General features: G+C 44.1%; 1 protein-coding gene across 1 annotated transcript in view; it reads left to right on the top strand.

Annotated features, from left to right (window-relative positions):
• Positions 1 to 25463, top strand: part of LOC141128076 (multidrug and toxin extrusion protein 2-like) — a 270507-nt gene that overhangs the window by 111223 nt on the left and 133821 nt on the right. The window contains exons 7-8 of the mRNA XM_073615141.1: positions 18900 to 18997; positions 23675 to 23772. Of these exons, the coding sequence (XP_073471242.1) occupies positions 18900 to 18997; positions 23675 to 23772 (196 nt within the window). The remainder of the gene's footprint in view (positions 1 to 18899; positions 18998 to 23674; positions 23773 to 25463) is intronic.

The raw sequence follows: 25463 nt of genomic DNA on the forward strand, positions 1-25463 counted from the left end.
AGTGGAGCCCCCCCTCACATCAGGTGTCCCTGGCGGAGCTCCCCCTCACATCAGGTGTCCCTGGCGGAGCCCCCCCTCACATCAGGTGTCCCTGGCGGAGCCCCCCCTCACATCAGGTGTTCCTGGCGGAGACCCCCCTCACATCAGGTGTCCCTGGCGGAGCCCCCCTCACATCAGGTGTCCCTGGCGGAGCTCCCCCTCACATCAGGTGTCCCTGGCGGAGCTCCCCCACACATCAGGTGTCCCTGGCGGAGCTCCCCCTCACATCAGGTGTCCCTGGCGGAGCTCCCCCTCACATCAGGTGTCCCTGGCGGAGCCCCCCCTCACATCAGGTGTCCCTGGCGGAGCTCCCCCTCACATCAGGTGTCCCTGGCGGAGCCCCCCCTCACATCAGGTGTCCCTGGCGGAGCCCCCCCTCACATCAGGTGTCCCTGGCGGAGCTCCCCCTCACATCAGGTGTCCCTGGCGGAGCTCCCCCTCACATCAGGTGTCCCTGGCGGAGCCCCCCCTCACATCAGGTGTCCCTGGCGGAGCTCCCCCTCACATCAGGTGTCCCTGGCGGAGCCCCCCTCACATCAGGTGTCCCTGGCGGAGCCCCCCCTCACATCAGGTGTCCCTGGCGGAGCCCCCCTCACATCAGGTGTCCCTGGCGGAGCCCCCCCTCACATCAGGTGTCCCTGGCGGAGCCCCCCCTCACATCAGGAGTCCCCGGCGGAGCCCCCCTCACATCAAGAGTCCCCCAGTGGAGCCCCCCCTCACATCAGGTGTCCCCGGCAGAGCCCCCCCTCACATCAGGAGTCCCCGGCAGAGCCCCCCCTCACATCAGGTGTCCCCCAGTGGAGCCCCCCCTCACATCAGGTGTCCCCCAGTGGAGCCCCCCCTCACATCAGGTGTCCCCCAGTGGAGCCCCCCCCTACAAATTCCCACAGCGGCGTGCGCCCCCCCTCCCCTACCTCAGAGTCCGCCGGTCTTTTCGAATTCCGCATGGATGGCAAAACCCCCGCCCCTTTCCCTGGCAGCGGGGCGGGGGTAGGCGGAGTGAGGCGGGGCGGAGCAGGGCGGAGGGTGGGAGGAGTGAGGCGGGGCGGAGCGAAGGGTGGGCGGAGTGAGGCGGGGCGGAGGGTGGGCGGCGTCGGAGGAGCTCCGTCTAGCCCCCCCCCAGCCGTCTTCAAGCTTCTTCAAGATGGTGGCCGGCGGAGACAATGTCTCCACCGGCCGCAGACCTCTAGCGGCGGCGGCGGGCGGCGGCGGCAAAAATCAAAAACCGGATTTTTCGGGACATTTACCGGGACACAAAAAATTTGTGAATGGAGTGTAAGTCCCGGGAATGTCCCGGGAAATCCGGGACAGTTGGCAACTATGATATTGTTGTAGTTTGATTAGCTACATGTTATTTTCGAGCATTATCATTGTTTTCATTCATATCCAGTACTAGAGTGTCCACGGTCTATGGCAAGATGGCCGCTGGCACACTATATATATTTTACTGACACGATTACCGTTCAATCACATTCCCCCTGATGATGACACATATGCCCTGTGTCGAAGACGCGTAGGGGAGGGGCCAGGACGGAGTGTTAGGCAGCAGCAGCTGTCTGTGCTGGGACGGTCTCCATAACCTCACTGCTACATCCATTACCTATTGTTTTACTCAGGTTATATGCCTCTTCTAAGTGGTGCACTGACGCACCCTCAAAATGTGAGTACCCCCTTCTGGGGGAGAGTTTTTTTTTTATCTGACCTTGTTAATAAACACTTTTTAAACATTATCACACCATATGGTTCCTTTGTCTTTTTGCCTATGATTTGAGCCTATGCTGGAGCCTGTTTTCCTGTGATCCACACTGAGCCCTGGGGGGCTCATAAGCGTTTCCTGACTCTGTCTAGCGACTTAGTCACATTCCCTAAGGTGAGCGCTTTACCTTGGGGGGGGGGGTCACCTTTTGTTTCACCATCGCATGATATGTGGCACATGGAATCGCAGCACGTTTGAAAACATCATCACTGAAGCACAGTTGTCATCACTTTCATTAAGGACTTTTGTGTTTAATATATGTCTATTTTATGATGGACGATTAAGTATATGTATTGTGTGACACTCTGCACTTTTTGGCTGGCACATGTCATTTTTCAGCTTTTGTTTGCATATATGAATCATTTATGAATTAACGTTATTTATTTTATTTATTTGTTTATTGCACTTTTAGCACCTGGTTTGCACTGATTCATTTTGGAGCATTTTGTTGATATTACCATTTCACTTGCTCACTGCACTGTTTATCTTGGGGGATATAGCACATATTGGGGTTAAATTATTTTATACTCTGTTGTATATGCACTGTATCTCTGTGTGCCAGGTTTAGGGCACAGTTAGCACACTCTAGCGCATCATATTTATTTATTTAATATTTCACACGCATTACAAGGCGTGATTCATGTATGCGGCTGTGTAGTGCTTACTTTTAGCACTAGGTTCATTTTGGCTCATAGGAATTTTTCTTTGTTCAGCGCTGAATGTCCATTTGGAAAGCACGCTGGATGCAGGGCAGCCCAGCAGCTCAAATGCCTATTGGGCAAGTTCTGGCCGGTGGTCTATTCTTATGACCCAGGAATCCAGTGAATCATCAACTGAAAAGCTCTCCGTGTCTGTTTTTGCCCTTAGATATGTTCCCACCATATGATGCAGACAAGGAAGATGGGTTGTTGTAAGATGACAGCCCTGGGCGCCGAGGCCTAACATTTTTTTGAAATGCATTACTGAGGGGGCCCCATTCTCCACCACTCCTCTCTTGACCAAAAGAAGCCTCAAAACTAGCCTTTCCATGAGACAGTAACATAGCAGAGTCTGGAAAGACATTAAATCAAAAACAGTCATTTCCTAAGTGTTGGATCAAAGTTGCCACCATCCCTTTTAATTCACATATAAATACTTCAATATACCTCTTTCTGGGACTTTTACATTGTAACAAAAAAAAAAATTGTATAAAAATATAACATTTTATTGTTCACAATTTTAAAATAGACCTCCATATAATCCCATAAAAACATCAATGACAGTGTTTGCACAAATTATATACTTGGTGGTGATAGCCAATACCATAAACTACTGTACATTCCAAATGGTTCAGTAACAGCTTTGTATGCAAGGGGAAATCCAACGCATTTTGCATGCTTTGGGAACATGCATTACCTATCTCTCAATACCTTATTTGCTTTCAGCTCAAGTTTCTGGAGGGATTTTTCCTTGTTTGGATAACTTAGCCCCAAGGGGTTTTATATATATATATATATATATATATATATGAACTAAAAAGATATGTGGTCCTGTTGAATAATTCTATATGTGCCCTGCTGGGTGGAGGGCTTTTGAGCTCTACATGGAGACTCACAGATATTTAAATGTATGTGAGTATAAACTTAGAATTACATATTATGATCTATGAATGCAAATTATTTGCAGCTTTTTCTACATTATAGGGTGGTGATAGATATCTCTGATGACGATAACTTACAAATATTCAAAACGCATTGGATTTCCCTTTTTATACAAAACTGTTACTAAACCATTTGGAATGTACAGTCGTTTATGGTATTGTGTATCACCACTGAGTATATAATTTGTACAAACACTGTCATTGTTGTTTTTATGGGATTATATGAGCCGCATGAAAATCTATTTTAAAATTTTGAACAGTAAAAATGTATATTTTTATACAATATGCTTTTTTGTTACATTGGTTGCCATGTAAAAGTCCCACAAAGAGGTATATTGGGGTATTTATAGGAAAGACCTTACATAAACTCCTCTTTAAGGTGTCCTCAAGATATTTCATCCTTTGCTCTCTGTGTAAGGATGAGATGAGTTCTGAGACTTTCCCCTGATGCCACAAATTCTCGGGTCCTTTTGCAGGCTTTGAAGAATGAGGGAGCCCATGCACCGCATGTTTACGGAGGTATGAGAAGCAGAGTCCTCTGAGTCACTGAGGATTACAGTATCTGGAACTGCCTCCTCCCAGCCACATATTACTCCCATGGGTTCTGGGAATGGAAAACCATGCTTGACGTATGTTTTCCTCTGCTTCAGTGCCTCCAAAACTGTCATAATTCGCCTCCTCCCTCTCCTCTTGTGTGTTCTGTGGCGTCACAAGAATGGTGTCTGCATAACCACTTCAGCCCCGGAAGGATTTACCCCCTTCCTGACCAGAGCACTTTTTACAATTTGGCACTGCGTCGCTTTAACTGCTAATTGCGCGGTCATGCAATGCTGTAACCAAACGAAATTTGCGTCCTTTTCTTCCCACAAATAGAGCTTTCTTTTGATGGTATTTGATCACCTCTGCCGTTTTTATTTTTTGCGCTATACACGGAAAAAGACCGAAAATTTTGAAAAAAAATGATATTTTCTACTTTTTGTTCTAAAAAAAATCCAATAAACTCAATTTTAGTCATACATTTAGGCCAAAATGTATTTGGCCACATGTCTTTGGTAAAAAAAATGTCAATAAGTGTATATTTATTGGTTTGCGCAAAAGTTATAGCGCCTACAAACTAGGGTACATTTTCTGGAATTTACACAGTCTTTAATTTATGACTGCCTATGTCATTTCTTGAGGTGCTAAAATGACAGGGCAGTACAAAACCCCCACAAATGACCCCATTTTGGAAAGTAGACACCCCAAGGAAATTGCTGAGAGGCATGTTGAGCCCATTGAATATTCATTTTTTTTGTCCCAAGTGATTGAATAATGAAAAAAAAAAAAAAAAAAAAACAAAATTACAAAAAGTTGTCACTAAATGATATATTGCTCACACAGGCCATGGGCCTATGTGGAATTGCACCCCAAAATACATTTAGCTGCTTCTCCTGAGTATGGGGATACCACATGTGTGGGACTTTTTGGGAGCCTAGCCGCATACGGGGCCCCGAAAACCAATCACTGCCTTCAGGATTTCTAAGGGCGTACATTTTTGATTTTACTCCTCACTACCTATCACAGTTTTGAAGGCCATAAAATGCCCAGATGGCACAAACCCCCCCCAAATGACCCCATTTTGGAAAGTAGACACCCCAAGCTATTTGCTGAGAGGCATGTTGAGTCCATGGAATATTTTATATTTTGACACAAGTTGCGGGAAAGTGACAATTTATTTATTTATTTTTTTTTTTTTTGCACAAAGTTGTCACTAAATGATATATTGCTCACACAGGTCATGGGCATATGTGGAATTGCACCCCAAAATACATTTAGCTGCTTCTCCTGAGTATGGGGATACCACATGTGTGGGACTTTTTGGGAGCCTAGCCGCGTACGGGACCCCGAAAACCAATCACCGCCTTCAGGATTTCTAAGGGTGTACATTTTTGATTTCACTCTTCACTGCCTATCACAGTTTCGGAGGCCATGGAATGCCCAGGTGGCACAAAACCCCCCCAAATGACCCCATTTTGGAAAGTAGACACCCCAAGCTATTTGCTGAGAGGCATGGTGAGTATTTTGCAGCTCTCATTTGTTTTTGAAAATGAAGAAAGACAAAAAAAAAAATTTTTTTTTTCTTTTTTTAATTTTCAAAACTTTGTGACAAAAAGTGAGGTCTGCAAAATACTCACTATACCTCTCAGCAAATAGCTTGGGGTGTCTACTTTCCAAAATGGGGTCATTTGGGGGGGGGTTTGTGCCACCTGGGCATTCCATGGCCTCCGAGACTGTGATAGGCAGTGAAGAGTGAAATCAAAAATTTACGCCCTTAGAAAGCCTGAAGGCGGTGCTTGGTTTTCGGGGTCCCATACGTGGCTAGGCTCCCAAAAAGTCTCACACATGTGGTATCCCCGTACTCAGGAGAAGCAACAGAATGTATTTTGGGGTGTAATTTCACATATTCCCATGGCATGTTTGAGCAATATATCATTTAGTGACAACTTTGTGCAAAAAAAAAAAAAAAATAATAATAATTTGTCTCTTTCCCGCAACTTGTGTCACAATATAAAATATTCCATGGACTCGACATGCCTCTCAGCAAATAGCTTGGGGTGTCTACTTTCCAAAATGGGGTCATTTGGGGGGGTTTGAACTGTCCTGGCATTTTATGCACAACATTTAGAAGCTTATGTCACACATCACCCACTCTTCTAACCACTTGAAGACAAAGCCCTTTCTGACACTTTTTGATTACATGAAAAAATTATTTTTTTTTGCAAGAAAATTACTTTGAACCCCCACACATTATATATTTTTTTAAAGCAAATGCCCTACAGATTAAAATGGTGGGTGTTTAATTTTTTTTTTTCACACAGTATTTGCGCAGCGATTTTTCAAACGCATTTTTTGGGGAAAAAACACACTTTTTTACATTTTAATGCACTAAAACACACTATATTGCCCAAATGTTTGATGAAATAAAAAAGATGATCTTAGGCCGAGTACATGGATACCAAACATGACATGCTTTACAACTGTGCACAAACGTGCAGTGACAACAAAATAAATACATTTTTAAAAGCCTTTAAAAGCCTTTACAGGTTACCACTTTAGATTTACAGAGGAGGTCTACTGCTAAAATTACTGCCCTCGATCTGACCGTCGCGGTGATACCTCACATGCATGGTGCAATTGCTGTTTACATTTGACGCCAGACCGACGCTTGCGTTCGCCTTAGCGCGAGAGCAGGGGGGACAGGGGTGCTTTTTTTTTTTTTTTTTTTTTTTTCTTTATTATTTTTTTGCTTTTTTATCTTATTTTAAAACTGTTCCTTTCATTTTTTTTTTTTTTTAATCATTTTTATTGTTATCTCAGGGAATGTAAATATCCCCTATGATAGCAATAGGTAGTGACAGGTACTCTTTTTTGAAAAAATTGGGGTCTATTAGACCCTAGATTTCTCCTCTGCCCTCAAAGCATCTGACCACACCAAGATCGGTGTGATAAAATGCTTCCCCAATTTCCCAATGGCGCTATTTACATCCGGCGAAATCTAAGTCATAAAATGCTCGTAGCTTCCGGTTTCTTAGGCCATAGAGATGTTTGGAGCCACTCTCGTCTCTGATCAGCTCTATGGTCAGCTGGCTGAATCACCGGCTGCATTCTCAGGTTCCCTGTTGAGACAGGAGAGCCAGAGAAAAACACGGAAGACGATGGGGGGGGGGGGGGGCATTCTCTCTGCTTGTAAAAGCAGTCTAGAGGCTAATTAGCCGCTAGGATTGCTTTTACATGAAAGCCGACCGCTGGCTGAAAAGAATGATACCAAGATGATACCTAAACCTGCAAGCATCATTCTGGTATAACCACTCAAAGTCGTGAATGCTGTACCTGAAGACAAAAATATGGCTAACAATAAAGCACAGTAAACGGTAAAGTATAAAAAACTGCATACCTGAAAAGCAAACATGATAAAACATAATAACAATAAAACATTGCAGAATAGAATACAGTAAAAAAGAGCAGAACAATAGAGAGAATAGAGAGAGAGAGAATAGAGAGAGAACAATAAAACGACAACTATTATTTTTTATTTTATATTTTTGTTTGTGTTTTTTTTTTTTTTTTTTTTTTTTACACTTTTTTTGTAACTGTACCTTTTGTAACTGTAACCGGTTCCAGGTTCGGGTCTCTCAAAATGCGATGGCATCTTGGGAGACCCTGTGAAAGTGTGCCTAGTCTGTGCAATGCTGTACCGTACGCTAATACTCAACTAGTGAATGGTAGCGTTCAAAACATTCACCAATGCAAAGACCAGGATTGTCAGGACAGGAGGGACAATAATAGCGGGTGTCACGCCTATATCCGCGCTTGCTGCAGACACAACATCTTTTTTGGGGGGGTTCGCTGGGTAGGGGTACTCGGGAGGACATAAAAATGCCTCTCATGCAGCCGACTGCATTTGGTTGGGGATGTGAATGGGGGAAGTACGGGCGCTGCAGAAGCGGTAGGTTCCCAATTAGGATTGGCGAATGCAGCAGGAAGGGCATTATGGGCACGACGGGCCTGTGTTTGTCTTTTTGGTGGCAGCGGGACACTACTTGTGCTTGCCACCTCACCAGCTTGAACTGCACTTATGGGACTCGCCACGTCACCAAGTGTTACTGCAGTGCTGGTTTGACTACGACCGGGGTGTACTAGGCCGCTGGCGCTTGCCAGTTCACCAAAACGCTACCAAAAAAACTGTTAACGATCGCAGGGATCAGGCCTGACTCTGCGAACGCTGCAGTTATGCATTTAGTGTTTTGTAAGTGACAGTGATCGATCGATACTGCACTTGGGTGGGCTGGTCTGGGCCGGGCGGAGGGGCAAAACGCAGGTGCTAGCAGGTATCTGGGCTGATCCCGCTAACACTGCGTTTTTGGGAACCCTAAACTGCTGGGGACGCCAGTATAGATCTGATCGGATCAGATATTGATCAGTTCAGATACTATACCACTAAGGGAGGTGTACAGTGCGTGCGTGGGTGTTAGCGCTACTGGCACTAACCTGACGCTGCCTGGGGCTGGTGCTTGCCAGTTCACCAAAACGCTACAAAAAAAACTGTTAGCGATCGCAGGGATCAGGCCTGACTCTGCGAACGCTGCAGTTATGCGTTTAGTGTTTTGTAAGTGACAGTGATCGATCGATACTGCACTTGGGTGGGCTGGGCTGGGCCGGGCGGAGGGGTAAAACGCAGTTGCTAGCAGGTATCTGGGCTGATCCCGCTAACACTGCGTTTGTGGGAACCCTAAACTGCTGGGGACGCTAGTATAGATCTGATCGGATCAGATATTGATGCGTTCAGATACTATACCACTAAGGGAGGTGTACGGTGCGTGGGTGTCAGTGGTACTGGCACTAACCTGACGCTGCCTGGGGCTGGTGCTTGCCATTTCACCAAAATGCTACCAAAAAAACTGTTAGCGATCGCAGGGATCAGGCCTGACTCTGCGAACGCTGCAGTTATGCGTTTAGTGTTTTGTAAGTGACAGTGATCGATCGATACTGCACTTGGGTGGGCTGGGCAGAGGGGCAAAACGCAGGTGCTAGCAGGTATCTGGGCTGATCCCGCTAACACTGTGTTTTTGGGAACCCTAAACTGCTGGGGACGCTAGTATAGATCTGATCGGATCAGATATTGATGCGATCAGATACTATACCACTAAGGGAGGCGTATGCTGCGTGCGTGGGTGTTAGCGGTACTGGCGCTAATCTGACCCTGCCTGGGGCGACGCATATCACCGCCGGGCGATCAGGGGGCTAAATCTTTATTCGGTAATAAACGGCGGGTTCCCTGACACTATAAAAAATAAACAAACTAACCAGCGTCACCCGTAACGGTTATACAGTGATCAGTGGTGAAAGGGTTAACTAGGGGGCAATCAAGGGGTTAAAACATTTATTAGATAGTATATGGGGGTCCATGTCGCTATAAAACTCTGACGGCGAACCTAAATATTTACGTCCCTAACTAGCATCACCAGCGACACTAATACAGCGATCAGAAAAATGATCGCTTAGCGACACTGGTGACAGGGGGTGATCAAGGGGTTAAAACTTTATTAGGGGGGGTTAGGGGGGTACCCTAGACCTACAGGGGGCCTAACACTCACTGCCCTGACACTGTAACTGTCACAAACTGACACCAATACAGTAATCAGAAAAAAAAAAAAAAAAAAAAAAAACTGCTGGTGTCAGTTTGTGACAGGGGGGGGGGGGGGGGGGTGATTGGGGGGGGATCGGGGGGCGATCGGGGGGGGGGATCGGGGTGTTTTGTGTGCCTGGCATGTTCTACTGTGTGTGTAGTGTTGGTGCACTTACATTGCAGTCTTCTCTCCTCGGCCCGGAACGGAAAATACCGAGCCGAGGAGAGATGACATCATTTCCTCTGCCTCTGTGTACAATACAGAGGCAGGGAAATGATCCCATTGGCTGAGAGCGATCGCGAGGGGGGGGCCACGAATGGATGGCCTCCCCCTCACCTCCGATCGCCGGGGGAGATTTGCCGACCGCCGCAGGCACCAGGGGGGGGTCCGATCGGACCCCCCACCCGCGGGCAGGCAAGGACGTACATATACGTCCTTTTGCCTGCCCGTGCCGCTCTGTCGACGTATATAGTCGTGCGGCGGTCGGCAAGTGGTTAAAGTGGGCCTTGAGAGGAAAGGAAGTCTTCCTCTTCCCCCCGCTGCTCTGTCCACAATTCCACACAGAGTTCAATATACTGCCATAAAAGTGCACTAAGGCACTTCAATATACTGCACTAAACATGTACTAATGCACCTCAATATACTGCAGTAAACGTGCACTAACAGTTCAATATACTGCAGTAAACGTGCACTAACACACATCTACGTATACTGCCGTAAAAGTGCACTAAGGCACTTCAATATACTTCAGTAAACATGCAATAAGGCACCTAAATATACTGCAGTACACGTGCACTAGCGCACCTCAATATACTGCAGTACACGTGCACTAACGCACCTCAATATACTGCAGTACACGTGCACTAACTCACATCAATATACTGCAGTACACGTGCATGAACGCACCTTAATATGCTGCAGTGCACGTGCACTAACACAGTTCAATATACTGCAGTACATGTGCACTAACACATGTCAATATACTGCAGTAAATGTGCGCTAACGCACGTCAATATACTGCAATAAACGTGCACTAACATACCTCAATTTACCGCAGTAAATGTGCACTAACACAGTTCAATATACTGCAATAAAAGTGCACTAATGCACGTCTACATATACTTCAGTAAATGTGCACTAAGCCACGTCAGTATACTGCAGTAAACGTGCACTAACGCATCTCAATAGACTGCAGTAAAGGTGTACTAATGCCCTTCCATATACTGCAGTAAAGGTGCACTAACTCCTCTTCCCCCTGCTGCTCTGCCGTGAGTGTTCTGTCCATAATTCCACGCAGAGTTCAATATAGTGCCATAAAAGTGCACTAAGGCACTTCAATATACTGCAGTAAACATGTACTAATGCACCTCAATATACTGCAGTAAACATGCACTAACACAGTTCAATATACTGAAATAAATGTGCACTAACACACGTCTACATATACTGCCATAAAAGTGCACTAAGGCACTTCAATATACTTCAGTAAACATGCAATAACGCACCTCAGTATACTGCAGTAAAGGTGCACTAACACACATCAATACACTGCAGTACACGTGCACTAACGCACCTCAATATACTGCAGTACACGTGCACTAACGCACCTCAATATACTGCAGTAAACGTGCACTAGTGCACCTTAACACTCTCCAGTACACGTGCACTAACACAGTTCAATATACTGCAGTACATGTGCACTAACACACGTCACTATACTGCAGTAAACGTGCCCTAACGCACGTGAATGTACTGCAGTAAATGAGCACTAACATACCTCAATTTACCGCAGTAAATGTGCACTAACACAGTTCAATACACTGCAATAAACCTGCACTAATGCACGTCTACATATACTGCAGTAAACGTGCACTAACCCACGTCAGTTTACTGCAGTAAGCGTGCACTAACGCATCTCAATAGACTGCAGTAAAGGTGTACTAATGCCCTTCCATATACTGCAGTAAAGGTGCACTAACGCCCTTCCATATACTGCAGTAAAGGTGCACTAACGCTAGTCAATATACTGCAGTACAGGTGCACTAAAGCACCTTAATATACTGCAGTACACGTGCACTAACACAGTTCAATATACTGCAATAAACATGCACTTACGCACCTTAATATACTACAGTACACTGTACTAACACACGTCAATATACTGCAGTAAACGTGAACTAACGCACCTCAATATACTGCAGTAAAGGTGCACTAATGCACGTCAAAATACTGCAGTAAACGTGCACTAATGCACCCCAATGTACTGCAGTACACGTGCACTAAAGCACGTCAATATACTGCACTAAACGTGCACTAACGCACCTCAATGTACTGCAGTAAACCTGCCCTGAAACACTAAATTGACACTAAAGTAAAAATTAAAAGAAAAATAGAATCGCACTAAACCTATTAAATCATAACTGATAATTAATCAATATGTGATCCACCAGTGCTCAAAACTTATATAAAAACCTTGATAATTGATTATATAAATTGTAAAAAATAAAATCCACCAGTGCTCAAAACTTAATCGATGAAGTCCATCTGTATGTGCGATGGCGGCTCCAAATGCTATTAGAAAATCGTGCTGAACCCACCACCAAATTTAGAAGAAATCACTTCTTACCAGATGACCGTGATCCCCCATTACAGAGGATCATGGAAAACATGTAGTATAAAACACAGCTTAATTCCAATATGCAGCGAGCACATTCAAAGTTTTTCAGACCGCCTCATTACCATTCAGACCGATGCGTAGATACACGTGGTACATCTGCAAGGCTCAGCACGCTGCACCTCCTCTCAACAATTTGGGTGTTCGTTGAATGGATGAACAGCCAATATTTAGCCCGATTTCATGCTTGAGCCGAACTGTTGGCCCAACACTAGCAGTTAGTATCCCTGACCACACTAGTCATATGATGACATTGTACTGCACTGGTCTGGACCTCCCTCATCTCCCGGGGCACAGAAGGGTCCTTACGCTTAGAGAACCACTTGTGTACTGTCACTAGCACAGCTGCCCAATAATGCACTGGAACAATTGATAGGTATAACTCACCCTGAGCGAGAGGAAGTTGCAATGTCGACAAGGCCAGACAGGGGGTCTTCCCTGCCCAAACAAAGGAGACAAAAATACTACCCACTTTAATATAAAAGGATTTCAAAAAGAGGGTAAAAGTGTTTCTAAAAGAGTAGATGAATTTGGGTAAAAGCACCATTTTTATGAGATTGACTCTACCAACCGGAGTAGGAGGTTGAGGCTTCTAGGAGGCACATTTCTGGGAAAAGTGTTTAAGGGAAGTAAACTGAGATAAAAACAGCTGGTTAGAAAGCCACCAACTCTTATTCGTAAATACTTGAACTCCTCCCAGCATAATAGAGTATTCACAATCAGCTTAATATGCAAAGGGCTAAGTGGAAAAATAAGGGACATCCTCCAGATAATCATAATCTCAGAAAAGGTACCGAAAGTATCTATATTTTGCAATGTCGCTTGTAAGGAGGAGGCCATATCCTTAAGGTATAGGAGACAATTATCAGCAAATAAGGGTATTTTCTCTCCTGCACCTCTACGCAGATGCCCCTCCCTGAATCAGCTGCCCAAGGGAAAAAAGACCTGGAGAAAGGGAATAGCCCTGTCTCCTCCCCTTACAAAGAGGGAAGGGAGGGGGCATTGAGTTATTAGTACAGCGCATTCCCAGTAGGAGCCGCTGGTAACTAGAGAACCCCCCACAATGCACAGCCAGGCACACTGAATTTCCATAGGCTCCCTTGAGACAGGAAAACAGTCCAGCAACTTTGTTTTGTTTTTTTATTAGGGGTTAATAAACTTGGATGGGGATAGGGGCATTATGGGATGCCCACTTGACTGGAACAAAGCCTCTTCAGGGATACTTTAACTATATACACTCTCTGTACACACAAAGAGTGTTCGCAGAAAAAACTCAGACCCAGCTGGAACACTGTTTAGTAAATCTGGCAAGGCACTCAGTGAGTTTAAGCAAAAGCCCTTTACAGGCAGGGACCGTTGGCCCTCCTTGGTGTGTAGAGAAAAAATCCAGTGTCCAGCTACATTCCTGTGGCTAATGATCCCAGCACTACCTTTTCAGGCAGTGGCAGCCCACCTGGCTGCAGCTGCCTTTCTCACTAGCCCTCCTGGCTACTTCCCACAGTCCTCCCAGACTGCCAAACTCACCAGCTACCTGGCTGTCTTCTCCCTGGAGATCTCCTGGACATGTTAGCTAGCTCCTGCTGTCCTCACTCTTGCTCCCGTGCCTCTGGACAGGACTCCTCCATGTTTTTTGAGATGATCCCTCCAGCACCCGATCCATTCTTGTGGAAACTTCTCCAAGGTTCCAGCAAGTAGGGGGAGGTACCAGAAGTGCTGCCTGATGAGTCGTCAAGCCTCTCTGGATCACTCACCCTGACCCAGATTCAGTCCAGGCTTGGCTGCCAGCCATGCCTAACCATTTACCTACTCTATTAAAAACCTATGTCCACTATCTAGCACTGTACACTAGAGGGTGCTACATTAGTATGAATCCCAGCAGACAGTGATTAGTATAAAATGTGCATCCAAGTGATGAAATTATATCCACGTCTCTGGAGGGAGAGAGTATACAAGAGATAGACACAGAAGAAGAATGATCGTTAGCCAACCATGCTAAGAGCTGTCCTGTCTTTTCCCCTGCTCAAATATCCTCTGAGACTGGTGTAGAAGATGAATTTTAGTATCAGATGTGAGTAGCCTGAATAGTGTACAGAAAAGTATACCGATGGCACTTGTGTCTGCATATAAATGGACTCGGCCATAAACTTAGCTCTAGCTAGGTCAACCCTAAAGTCCTTCCTAACCTTCCGTATGGTGGTCTGGAAGCTACCCCTTGTGAAAGCCTTAAAGACATCCCAGGTGGTTGCTGGGGTTTTAGAGCCAACATTTTGGGCCCAGTTAGGTCTTGTCAGTATAGATTATCAACCCTCGGATTGGAAAGCCAAAAACGAGAAAGTGGCCACACCCCATCGGTAGATGCTATGGAGGTGGCAAGCTGAACCTAATCAGAGCATGATCGGATATGCCACGAGCCAGTATAGAGACATGTCGGACCCTGGGAAGGACAGAACCTGCCACCAGGTCTAAACGAGAAAAGGTCCTATAAGTTGCCGAATGACATGTGCGTCTGGAGGGTAGGGTTTCTCCACTCCAGGCATCAGTAAAGTTGGAAGCTTCCACCTAGACTGATAGATCGGAGTCCGCAGCTCCCACAGAAGATATCCTGTCCATCTCAGGATCAGGGACCATATTAATGTCATCCATAAATATTATGTTGTCTGTAGAATAGATAGCTAAGTTAGCCACCAGGGTATAAAGCAATCTTATAGAAGCCGTAGGAGGGAGGTATAAACCCACCACTACGATTTCCACACAGTCAATAAGAGCACAGATATTGATGTAGAGTCCAACTCCATAGTAAACAAAAAGAAAGGGATTTGCAAACAAAGAGACTCACCCACCCCCCAGAGGAATTAGAGTAGGTGGAGTAGTAATGATAATCTTTCTCAGTTCTAGTCAGGTTTTAGGCATCCTCTACAAAAAAAAAAAAATTGAGATACTCCATAAGGGTTAATCACATCTAAAGGGATACAGACACTGCAGCTTTTCTCATCAGAACACCAGCTGAAAAATTAGTGTAATTAGTCATTCCCATTCAAAATCAGTATCCAAAAACTTGGTGGAACATACAGCTTAGACTAGAGAAGAAACAGGTTTGTTAAAGCGGACCTTTGGTCATTTTTTCATCTTTCCATCTATTAAATCTTCTGCTCTTGTTGTTTTAACTTTGGATAGTAAATCATTTTTTTTTTCTGCCAGTAAATACCTTATACAGCCCACTTCCTCTTTCTTGTCTGGTAAAAAGCCTAGGCTTATGAGATCATGCACAGCTCTCTCTCTCATTCTCGTGAGAGTTTGCCAAGAAGGTAGGGGGAATGAATCATGCCAATGAGAGCTTCAGAGCTGAAGGCGTGCTTCTGTGTGTCTGTGTAAATCCAGGAAGTAAACAGGCAGCAGCTTCAGTTGCCCACAGTTAAAATGGATGCAGCTAGACTTAGTGGAGGGAGATTTCTGCAGCATATTTTTGGCAAGTACAGAGTCACAGTATACAGTCGTGCTCAAAAGTTTGCATACCATGGCAGAAATGGTGAAATTTTCGCAATGATATTGAAAATATGACTGATCATGCCAAAAAAACTCTTTTATTTAACCACTTGCTGCCCGGCCTATAGCAAAATGACGGCTGGGCGGTGGTTCAGTTATCATGACTGGGAGTCATATGATGTCCAGCAGTGGGGGCGTGTAGCGTGGCGATCGGTGGTGTGGCATGTCAGTCTGACACATCGCTACACCAATCTCGGTAAAGAGCCTCTGCGTGATCAGCCGTGTCCAATCACGGCTGATCACAGTGTAAACAGGAAGAGCCATTTACCGTCTTTTAATCACTTGTGTCTGACAGATGCAAGTAGAGGAGAGCCGATCGGCGGCTCTCCTGACAGGGGTGCAGCCCCCCCCCCCCCCCCCGGATGCCCACACTGGACCACCAGGGATGCTGCCATGACCAACAGGGATAACAGCCACACATGGATGAGCAGGTATGCCCCCCATGGCCACCAGGGATGCCAGTCAGTGCCCTACAAGATGCCAATCAGTGCCCACAAATGGTGCCAGTCAGTGCCCACTGTGAATGCCTGCCAGATGTCTCCCTGTCAGTGATGCCCAGCAGTGCCACCCATCAGTGCCACCCAGCAGTGCCCACCTATCAGCGCCCATCCGTGCAACCTATCAGTGCCACCCATAAGTAATCATCAGTGCAGCCTTTCAGTGCCCATCAGTGCTGCATACCAGTGCTTCCTTATCAGTGCCCATTATCAGTGCCCATCAGTGCCACCCCATCAGTGCCCATCAGTGCAGCCTCATCAGTGCCCATCAGTGAAGGAGAAAACTTACTTATTTACAAAATTTTATAACAGAAACAAAGAAAAAACTTTTTTTTTTCTAATTTCTCTGTCTTTTTCTATTTGTTGCGCATAAAAATAAAAACCCTAGCAGTGATCAAATACCACCAAAAGGAAGTTATATTTGTGGGAACAAAATGATAAAAACTTGTTTGGGTACAGTGTAGCATGACGGCCCAATTGTCGTCATTCAAAGTGTGACAGTGCTGAATGCTGAAAATTGGCCTGGGCAAGAAGGGGGTGTAAGTGCCTAGTATTGAAGTGGTTAAGGATAGCAATAACATAAAGCCATTTATTATCACATCGTTTTTTGGATACCTTGTTAATCATAATCATAACAGAAATCACTCAAATGGCCCTGATAAAACGTTTACATACCCTGAAATGTTAGGCCTTGGTACAGATGCAGAAGGTGGCACACACAGGTTAAAATGGCAATTAAAGGTTAAATTCCCACATTTGTGGCTTTTTAAATCACAATTACTGTCTGTGTATAAATAGTCATTTAGCTCTCACATGGATGCACTAAGCAGGCTAGACACTGAGCCATGAGGAGGTAGAAAAGAACAGTCAAAAGACCTGCGTGACAAGGTAATGAAACTTTACAAAGATGGAAAAGTATATAAAAAGATATCCAAAGCCTTGAATATGCCAGTCAGTACTGTTAAATAACTTAATAAGAAGTAAATGCATAATGCAGACCTCAGGGGTGCATAATGCACAGAGTGCAAAGATCTGGGTGTGATATACAAAGAGTTCTAGGATCAGGAGTATGTAACGCACAGTCAATGGCAGGTTTAGGAGTACATAACACATACAGACCAGGGGTAAGGACTAAAAAATGCACAAAATGCCGAGGACAGGCGTGGTAATGTATAGTGGGGGTTGGGAGTACAAAACAAAAAGAGTGCAGGAGTCAGGGGTGGGTAACGCTTTGTGTAGGGGTTAGTAAAGTGCAAACCCCTGCAATCCCCCCCTCCTTGCATGAAAACTCTTCCCTCCGGGCAGAAATCTTTCCCCCAATCCCCCATTCTAGCACACAACAATTTCCCTTCGCAGCACAAATCTGCCCAATCGTCCTTAGCTCAAATTTTCCCTCTGATATTCTTGCTCCAAACAAAAATCCCATTCCCCTGCAAGCACAAATCCTATTCCTCCCTAATTCCCCTTCTAGCAAAAATCTTCCTGCCCTCCAAATCTCCCCAAGCACAAATCCTCCTTCCCTCCAATCCTTCCTCCCAGAACAAATACCCCCTCCCCCCAATCCCACCTCCTAGCACAAATCCCTTGTCTAGTTCTTCCTATCAGAACAAATTCTCTCCCCCTTTCTAACTCATCCCCCCCCCTCCCCACTACAAATCCCCCAACCTCCTTCTTAGCACAAATCTAGACCTATTCTAACACAAATGCTCCTCCCCAAATCCCCCATCCCAGCACTAATCCCCCTCCCAGTACAAACCCCCCACAAATCCTCTTTTGCCCCTGAATCCTCCTTTCCACCAACTATGCCATACTCTGCATGATTTAATCTTCTTTTGGCCGTCATAGGACTATTGAATCATTTGCTCCTGCTGCTACAATCTGCACCTTTGTCTGCTGCTGCTGCTTTGCTTGCCTGCCCTTCTCCCTTGTTTGACCACTAAATTCTTCAGCCCTGCATACCAGAACAACTTTAACGAACTTGATGGACTAAGACTTGGTTTACTGTTGTCGTACATATATGTAACCATGTTTGGGACTTCCTAATATGATTGCCCTGTAATTCCGGATGGACAGTGGGCTAATTATACATTAGGATATGGAAGCTCCATATATGGAATGACAGTCAGTTTATCAGTTGTTCTTCCCTGGGTTAAATTACTGAGCCTAGATGTCAGCTGTTGTTGTACTCACTCTGGTGGTTAATTTTGCACATCTGCATATGATTGTATGAATGTATTTCAGCTTTCTAACAGAGAAAATTGAGTACTGTCCGTGATACTTTTTTTATTTGCACTAACATTATGTTAGTGCAAATAAAAAAAATATAATAAAAAAAGTATCACGGACAGTACTCAATTTTCTCTGTCACAATTGCACTAATACGGCTACAACAAATCAAGCTTTCTAACATAATGAAATAAAAGTGCAGCAGCTTTTTTTAGGGAATATATGTGGTATACAGCACCAGCCAATCAATCTCTGGTCTCACCAACTGCAGCTAGTATTAGTATTTTACAAATAGCACTTTATAAAATGTAATTTATTTTCATGTAGAATGACAAAAATGTATGTTTTCTTTTTCAAGGGTATTATGTGGCCTCAGGTTTTCATTGGTGTAGCAGGAAATGTCGTCAATGCTATTGCCAATGCTATTTTTATGTACATCTTCAAAATGGGACTGGAGTAAGTATTTCACATTTATTTTTAAGTTGCATTGCTATTATGAGAACACCCTACATAGGGCTGGTGCTTAACTATTGCGCCCTAGGTAAGACTAACACCCACCCCTATTAGTCTTGCCTAGGGCCATACAGATGACAGGATCAGAGAGCGGACTCAACAGACTGCAGCTACATCTCCACCTCCTCCGCCTCCATAGCTGTGCCTGCCTCCTCCACTGACCTGAGTCAAAACGCACTGTTTCTGAGCATCAAAACATGTTTTTTTTTATGGGACTAATAGAGTGAAGATTTTACACATCTATTCAGTTTGGAATGTACTGATTATCAAATACAGACTAGGGGTAGATATACCAGAATCTGATGGGATATGGAGTGGAGAGATGAGTAAAGAAATACAGGCAGCCATGCTGCTTCATTTTTGAATGCATGTGTTGCTTTAGGTTTGCAAGGTGCTATAATACAATTGTAGCATAACCCCCTAGGGGACTGCTGAGAATTACCTGCTCATCTGCACAGCCATGACCTGGTAACCTTTCCATCTCACCTGACACTCTGGGTTCGGGCATTCTTGTAGCACTGTGTGGTAATGATCACCCAACTCAGTATGATTAGCTTCTAAAATACTTTACTTGAACCAATAAGAGAAAGTTATTTTAGAGAAGGAGGTAATCTGCTGCGCTAAGACAACAGCGCCAACTCGGCAAACCAGCCACAAAACAATGTTCAGCAACAACACTATTATATATATATATATATATATATATATATATATATATATATATATATATATATATATATATATATATATATATATATATATATATATATATTATATCCGGGTGGGACAGACTTCCAAGTCCGTGGACCGCAGTTTAAGGTTTTCTTTTCAGGTCTTGATTAAGGCAGCTGGTCCTAGCTCTGAGAGAGAGAGTGTGTCTCCATGTGAGGAGATATCTAGGAGGATGGCTGGTCATCCCTGATGTTGGATATAAAGGATTTGCATTTGTAAGGACACTTACTACAAGACCAAGAGTAGCCAGGTGGGCTTGTATTTTCAGTCCTGTCTGAATGACGTTTAAACCCCTGTGTGGGATTCCTGAGTGGACTTTTGTTTCGTTTTTATCATTTAATAAATGTGGGCTACCAGGCCCTTAACTATAAATGCCTGTCTGGACTCACTACATGAAAACGCATCTACCACTGAGCCAAAGGCGGATCCAGAGTCTAGTCTCGGGAGAGGCACTGCCAGAAAATAAGGTGTTGCTTACAGAACTGCCGTTCTGTCAGAGATGGACAGAGTGATCTTGTGTTCCTGCTAACCAGGAACACGGATCACTCTGTTCGTCTAGTGAGTCCATCCCCCCACATAGTCAGCAAGCACCCCCTAGGGACACACGTAACCCTTTGATCAACCCCTGATGTTAACCCCTTCCCAGCCAGTGTCATTAGTACAGCGACAGTACATATTTTTAGCACTGATCACTTTATTAGTGTCACTGGTCCCCAAAAAGTGTCAAAAGTGTCAGGTGTCTAATTTGTCCGCTGCAATGTTGCAGTCCCACTAAAAATCACTGATCGCCGACATTACTATTAAAAAATAATTAAATTTAAATGCCATAAATCTATCCCCTATTTTGTAGACGCTATAAATTTTGCACAAACCAATTTCACACGGACGTGTCCATGTACGGGCTCTGCTTTGCTCAGCGGGGGGATCGCTCCGTCGATCCCCGCTGAGCAGGCAGATGACAGGTCGGTCCCTGCACAGTGTGCAGGGACCGACCTGTCAGAGTGCTGCTCTCCTCTATGGAGGATCGGACCGTAGAGTTGGTTTTCATTCGATCCGCAGACGGATGGAAAAGTAGGGTTTTCCTCCGTCACATTTTAGCGGATCGGAGTGAGTCGCATGTCACCACTGACATCCGTCGCTCCATAGACATTCAGGTCCGCCCAAAGAACTGACGGGCGGATTTGAATGGTCCGCCTGTGTGAAAGGGGCCTTATTGGGATTTTTTTTTTACCAAAAATATGTAGAAGAATACATATTGGCCTAAACTGTTGAAGAATTTTTTTTTATAGCAAAAGCAAAAAATATTGCTTTTTTTTTCAAAATTGTCACACTTTTTTTGTTTATAGCGCAAAAAATAAAAACCGCAGAGGTGATCAAATACCACCAAAAGAAAGTTCTATTTGTGGGAAAAAAAAGGACGTCAATTTTACTTGGGTACAGCATCGCAGAACCGCGCAATTGTCAGCCAGTTAAAGTAACACAGCGCAGTATCGCAAAAAATGGCCTGGTCATAAGGGGGGGTAAAACTTTTCATAGCTGAAGGGGTTAAGACTGAACAAGTCAAGACTAAAAGGGCATTTTTTTTTCATACATAATAGCACACATGTATTTTGCGATTTGACACATGACATTCATTAATTCTTTTACTCACTTTTAGTAAAATATTTTTGTGCTCTGGTGGGGGGAGAGGCTCCCATGAAGGAGCAATGGAGTGGAGATGGATGGATCCAGTAATCTTCTCAATAAGTCTTCTTCTTCTATTCACGCCGCTCTGCAGATTGCAAGGTGGAGGAGGTGGGTGGAGCCAACACTCACTCAGGGGCAGAGGCTCATAGTCAGTCAGTGTGGACAAGATGGAGGGAGGAGGTGCCGGTGGGTGGGGCCAACACACTCAGGGGCAGAGAAGGAAGAATGCTGGCCACTGACTGTGGACCGACGCTGGACATTTTAGGGTAGTGTTAGGTTGGACTTGATTTACAGCAAGCAACACACACAGTCTCTAAACAGACTAAACTGCAGGCTGCAGCAACAACTGTTCAAACCCCCCCCCCCCCTTTTTGAGGCTCCAGCAGCTCCTGTCGCCGGCACATCGGCTCTGAGACTTGAGTCCGACAACGAGTGCAGGGAAGAGGCTCCACCCACCTCCTCCTCCTGGTCTCCGGTCAGTCAGTGCTACTAGATGATTCTCTATCTCGGCGCCACTGATTGGCTGATGTGAGAGAGAGACTCGGGCAGAGGATAGGGAGCCGCAGAGCAAATGAGTGTGACATGGATGTCAGTATGTTTATTTGGGGGGGGAGGGGGGCAACAGGGCAATTCGCCCCTGCACTGAGCTAAACAATCCCCCTTGCCACAATATATATATATATATATATATATATATATATATATATATATATATATATATATATATATACACACTCTGCATCCAGTGTAGCCTATATCTACAGTGCATTCCATGGTGTACTGTTTCTAATACACTTCAGGCGGTGTATTAACCACTTCAGCCCCGGAAGAATTGGCTGCTAATGATCAGGCCATTTTTTGCGATACGGCACTACTGTGTTTTAACTGACAATTGCGCAGCCGTGCGACATTGTACCCAAAAAAAATTGATGTCCTTTTTTTCTTACAAATAGAGCTTTCTTTTGGTGTTATTTGATCACCTCTGCAGTTTTTATTTTTTGTACTATAAACAAAAATAGACCGACAATTTAAAAAAAACACAATATTTGTACATTTTGCTATAATAAATATCCCCTATGTTTTTCTCGGTTTAGGCTGATGTGTATTCTTCTACATATTTTTGGTACTAAAAATCGCAATAAGCGTATATTGATTGGTTTGCGCAAAAGTTATAGTGTCTACAAAATAGGGAAAGATTTATGGCATTTTTATTTTTTTATTTATTTTTTACTAGTACTAAAGTACTTTTTTACTAAAAAAACTAGCGATCAGCGATTTTTATCGGGACTGCAACATTATGGCGTACAGATCGGACACTTTTGACACATTTTTGGGACCACTGGCATTTATACATTGCCTAAAGTTTGTTAGTATAGTATAGCATAGACTAATGCTATACTAAGGGATAAAAGCAGATCTATCACAGAGTAGTATAGGGGCCCTCTAAGTAATGGCAAAGAAAGTTCCACATTGCAGATCTTATGTTCTTCGTTAGCTAGTTGGAGCTCGTTAACTGTAAACTGTTTGGGTTTTGATGAAGAAGTAAGTTCCTAGTAATGAAGATCTAAAGGTGTCTGAGCACAGTTTTCACGCAATGCAATAAAGTGTTCATGGGGTAAAGATGTCTGTGCACAGTGTCTCTGTAATAATGGCAATGGATAAATAAAGGTTGAGCTATTTGCCCTCTCACTAACGACCAGATTGCTCCAAGTAGAGTTGATGGCAGGCCGTTAGGCCTCGGGTTGGAAATGAGATTCTATGTGGTATTCCGTGTGGTAGGCCGCGATCTCTCTCCCTGTTACACGGAGAGGTCCATCTTGCATCAGACCCAGGAGGAAGAGAGCTCCGTGCACGCTTTTGGCTCCCTTTATAGTCACTCCCAGCAATCTTCATGTTACAGCAAGGATCCCTGGGATGTGTAGTCTTAGGGGGGTACATTGCTGCTAAGCGATTATCTGAAGGAGAACTATTCGGCCAACAATCCACTTTGTTGGGCACACAGATAAGAGGTCACTGATTACTGAAGGGACAAGTGATGCCTAGAAGCACCGAAAGGTATGGTACTTTATGCTGATAGTCCATATCGCTACACAATTATCTGATCATCATTTTATTATTACTTATTAATTGTCTAACATATGCTTCTGGAAAACTATATATCACCATGGTAATTATTTAATTGTTTATCTCATTTTTTTTCAGAGGTTCAGCTTTGGCAAACACAATTTCTCAGTGGGCGATGACACTTACACTTTTTTTATATATAGTTGCTAAAAAAGTGCATGTGGAAACATGGGGAGGTATGTTATGTAACTGTATACTTAGGCTTCATTTACATGGGTGTACTGTTCCATACACCAGTGCAAAGGCAATATTTTTCCCTTTATAAGAGGCACATGTGTACCATGCAGCTGCATGCAGGCAAATTATTCAAATGAATGACGGGCCACCTGCATGGATCTCGAAGCTCATCCCCAAGTGTGCATCCTTGTGGGGGGACAATGCACAGCGCAGAATGCAATCTGATTCCATGTGGGTGAAAATGGTCCTTTGCATAAATGTATGGAACAGTAAGCCCTGGTGAATGATACCTTATTATTAGCATTGCAAAAGCCTGCCCCTACTGTATACAGATAACTGCTGTTAGTCTTGCATGGTACATTGGAACAAATAGGTGCCTTTGTCAAGTTTCTGAATAACAAAAAAAAGAATTAAAATTTTTCGAATGATATAAGGTAATACATTTTTTGGACATTTCTCTAAGAAGGAACTGTGAAACTGTTCTCATAACCTGACATTTGTTAAGGAAGTGGAAGTCTTTTCAAATTAAAGGCCAGAGGTTACCTGGATTGGTCTATTGAGAGAGCCAGGGCCATTCAGGATCCAGAGCCAACAGAACAAACCTACTTTTGTAGCAATGTTTTTGAGGGAAAAAAATAAAGTAGTGGGTATCCTAAGAAACAATATAGATAAAAAATTATATTCTTTTTTGAATGAGGGACGTTGATTCATGAGCAGAAGGGCCCCTACTTTTAGCAGCCTTCAAACACCTAGCCTCTTCGAACACAAGGTACAGTATATCATAGAACTTCCATGAGAAGTTCTAAGGGAAGAAATTAAAAGAGTGTGGCTATAAGACTTGCTCCTTTTGTGGGGTTTATATAAAGACACGGGAGGTCATATCAATGACATCAGGTGAGATTTTTTTTCCATGATAAACAGGTTCACACTAGTGCAATACAGGAACAGGCACAATATTACATGCTTTCTCGAGACACACAAAAAGATTCTGCCTTTTAGTAAATGCATGGGGTTGCCATTAATTCTTTATTCACTCCCACACATCTGTTTCTGCACCATTTTGGAAAAGTTTCAGGGACTTCTTTTCCGTGTTTCTTGTGTGTAGGGCAGGCCATTGAAATGAATGGGCTACCCTACACATGATGCATGGGAAGGTGCTGAAAACACGCATAAACCAAGCTTAAGTGTGAAATGCAGTATGTAGGCTGTACTATTTGCCTGATGAGGATTAGAACTGGAGAGCACTATTGTGGAGCCCAGAACCCTATGTCTTAGTCAAATGTATCCAGATGTTTTATGAATCTGGGTATGTATCTGGGTAAAGCAGCACTAACTTTGAGGTGTGTGAAAAAGTATAAAATGTTCTTTGAGCAAAGCAACAGCTTTTCTTCAATGCCGCACCTTCCTTATCTGCATGCATTGACTCTTCTACTGCTACCCCTGACTGGCGGTAGAAAAGAGAAATACCTGGTCTGAATAGTTGGATCCTGTGAACAGAAGGGTGCTGGCTGCCTGCATAGTGTATTTTAACAATAAACATTTTGCACAAGTAATAAAACTAAAGCTATACAAAATAGCTTATAAATGTGAAAACATTAAAAAATAACAAAATATAATTGTTAAAAAACCATTAGAGTTTTCCTTTAAAGCAAAGCAATGGGTTCATTGTAATGGTAATCTACCAGCAACA

Source organism: Aquarana catesbeiana, linkage group LG02 (genome assembly GCF_042186555.1).
Source record: "Aquarana catesbeiana isolate 2022-GZ linkage group LG02, ASM4218655v1, whole genome shotgun sequence".
Classification (NCBI taxonomy): domain Eukaryota; kingdom Metazoa; phylum Chordata; class Amphibia; order Anura; family Ranidae; genus Aquarana; species Aquarana catesbeiana.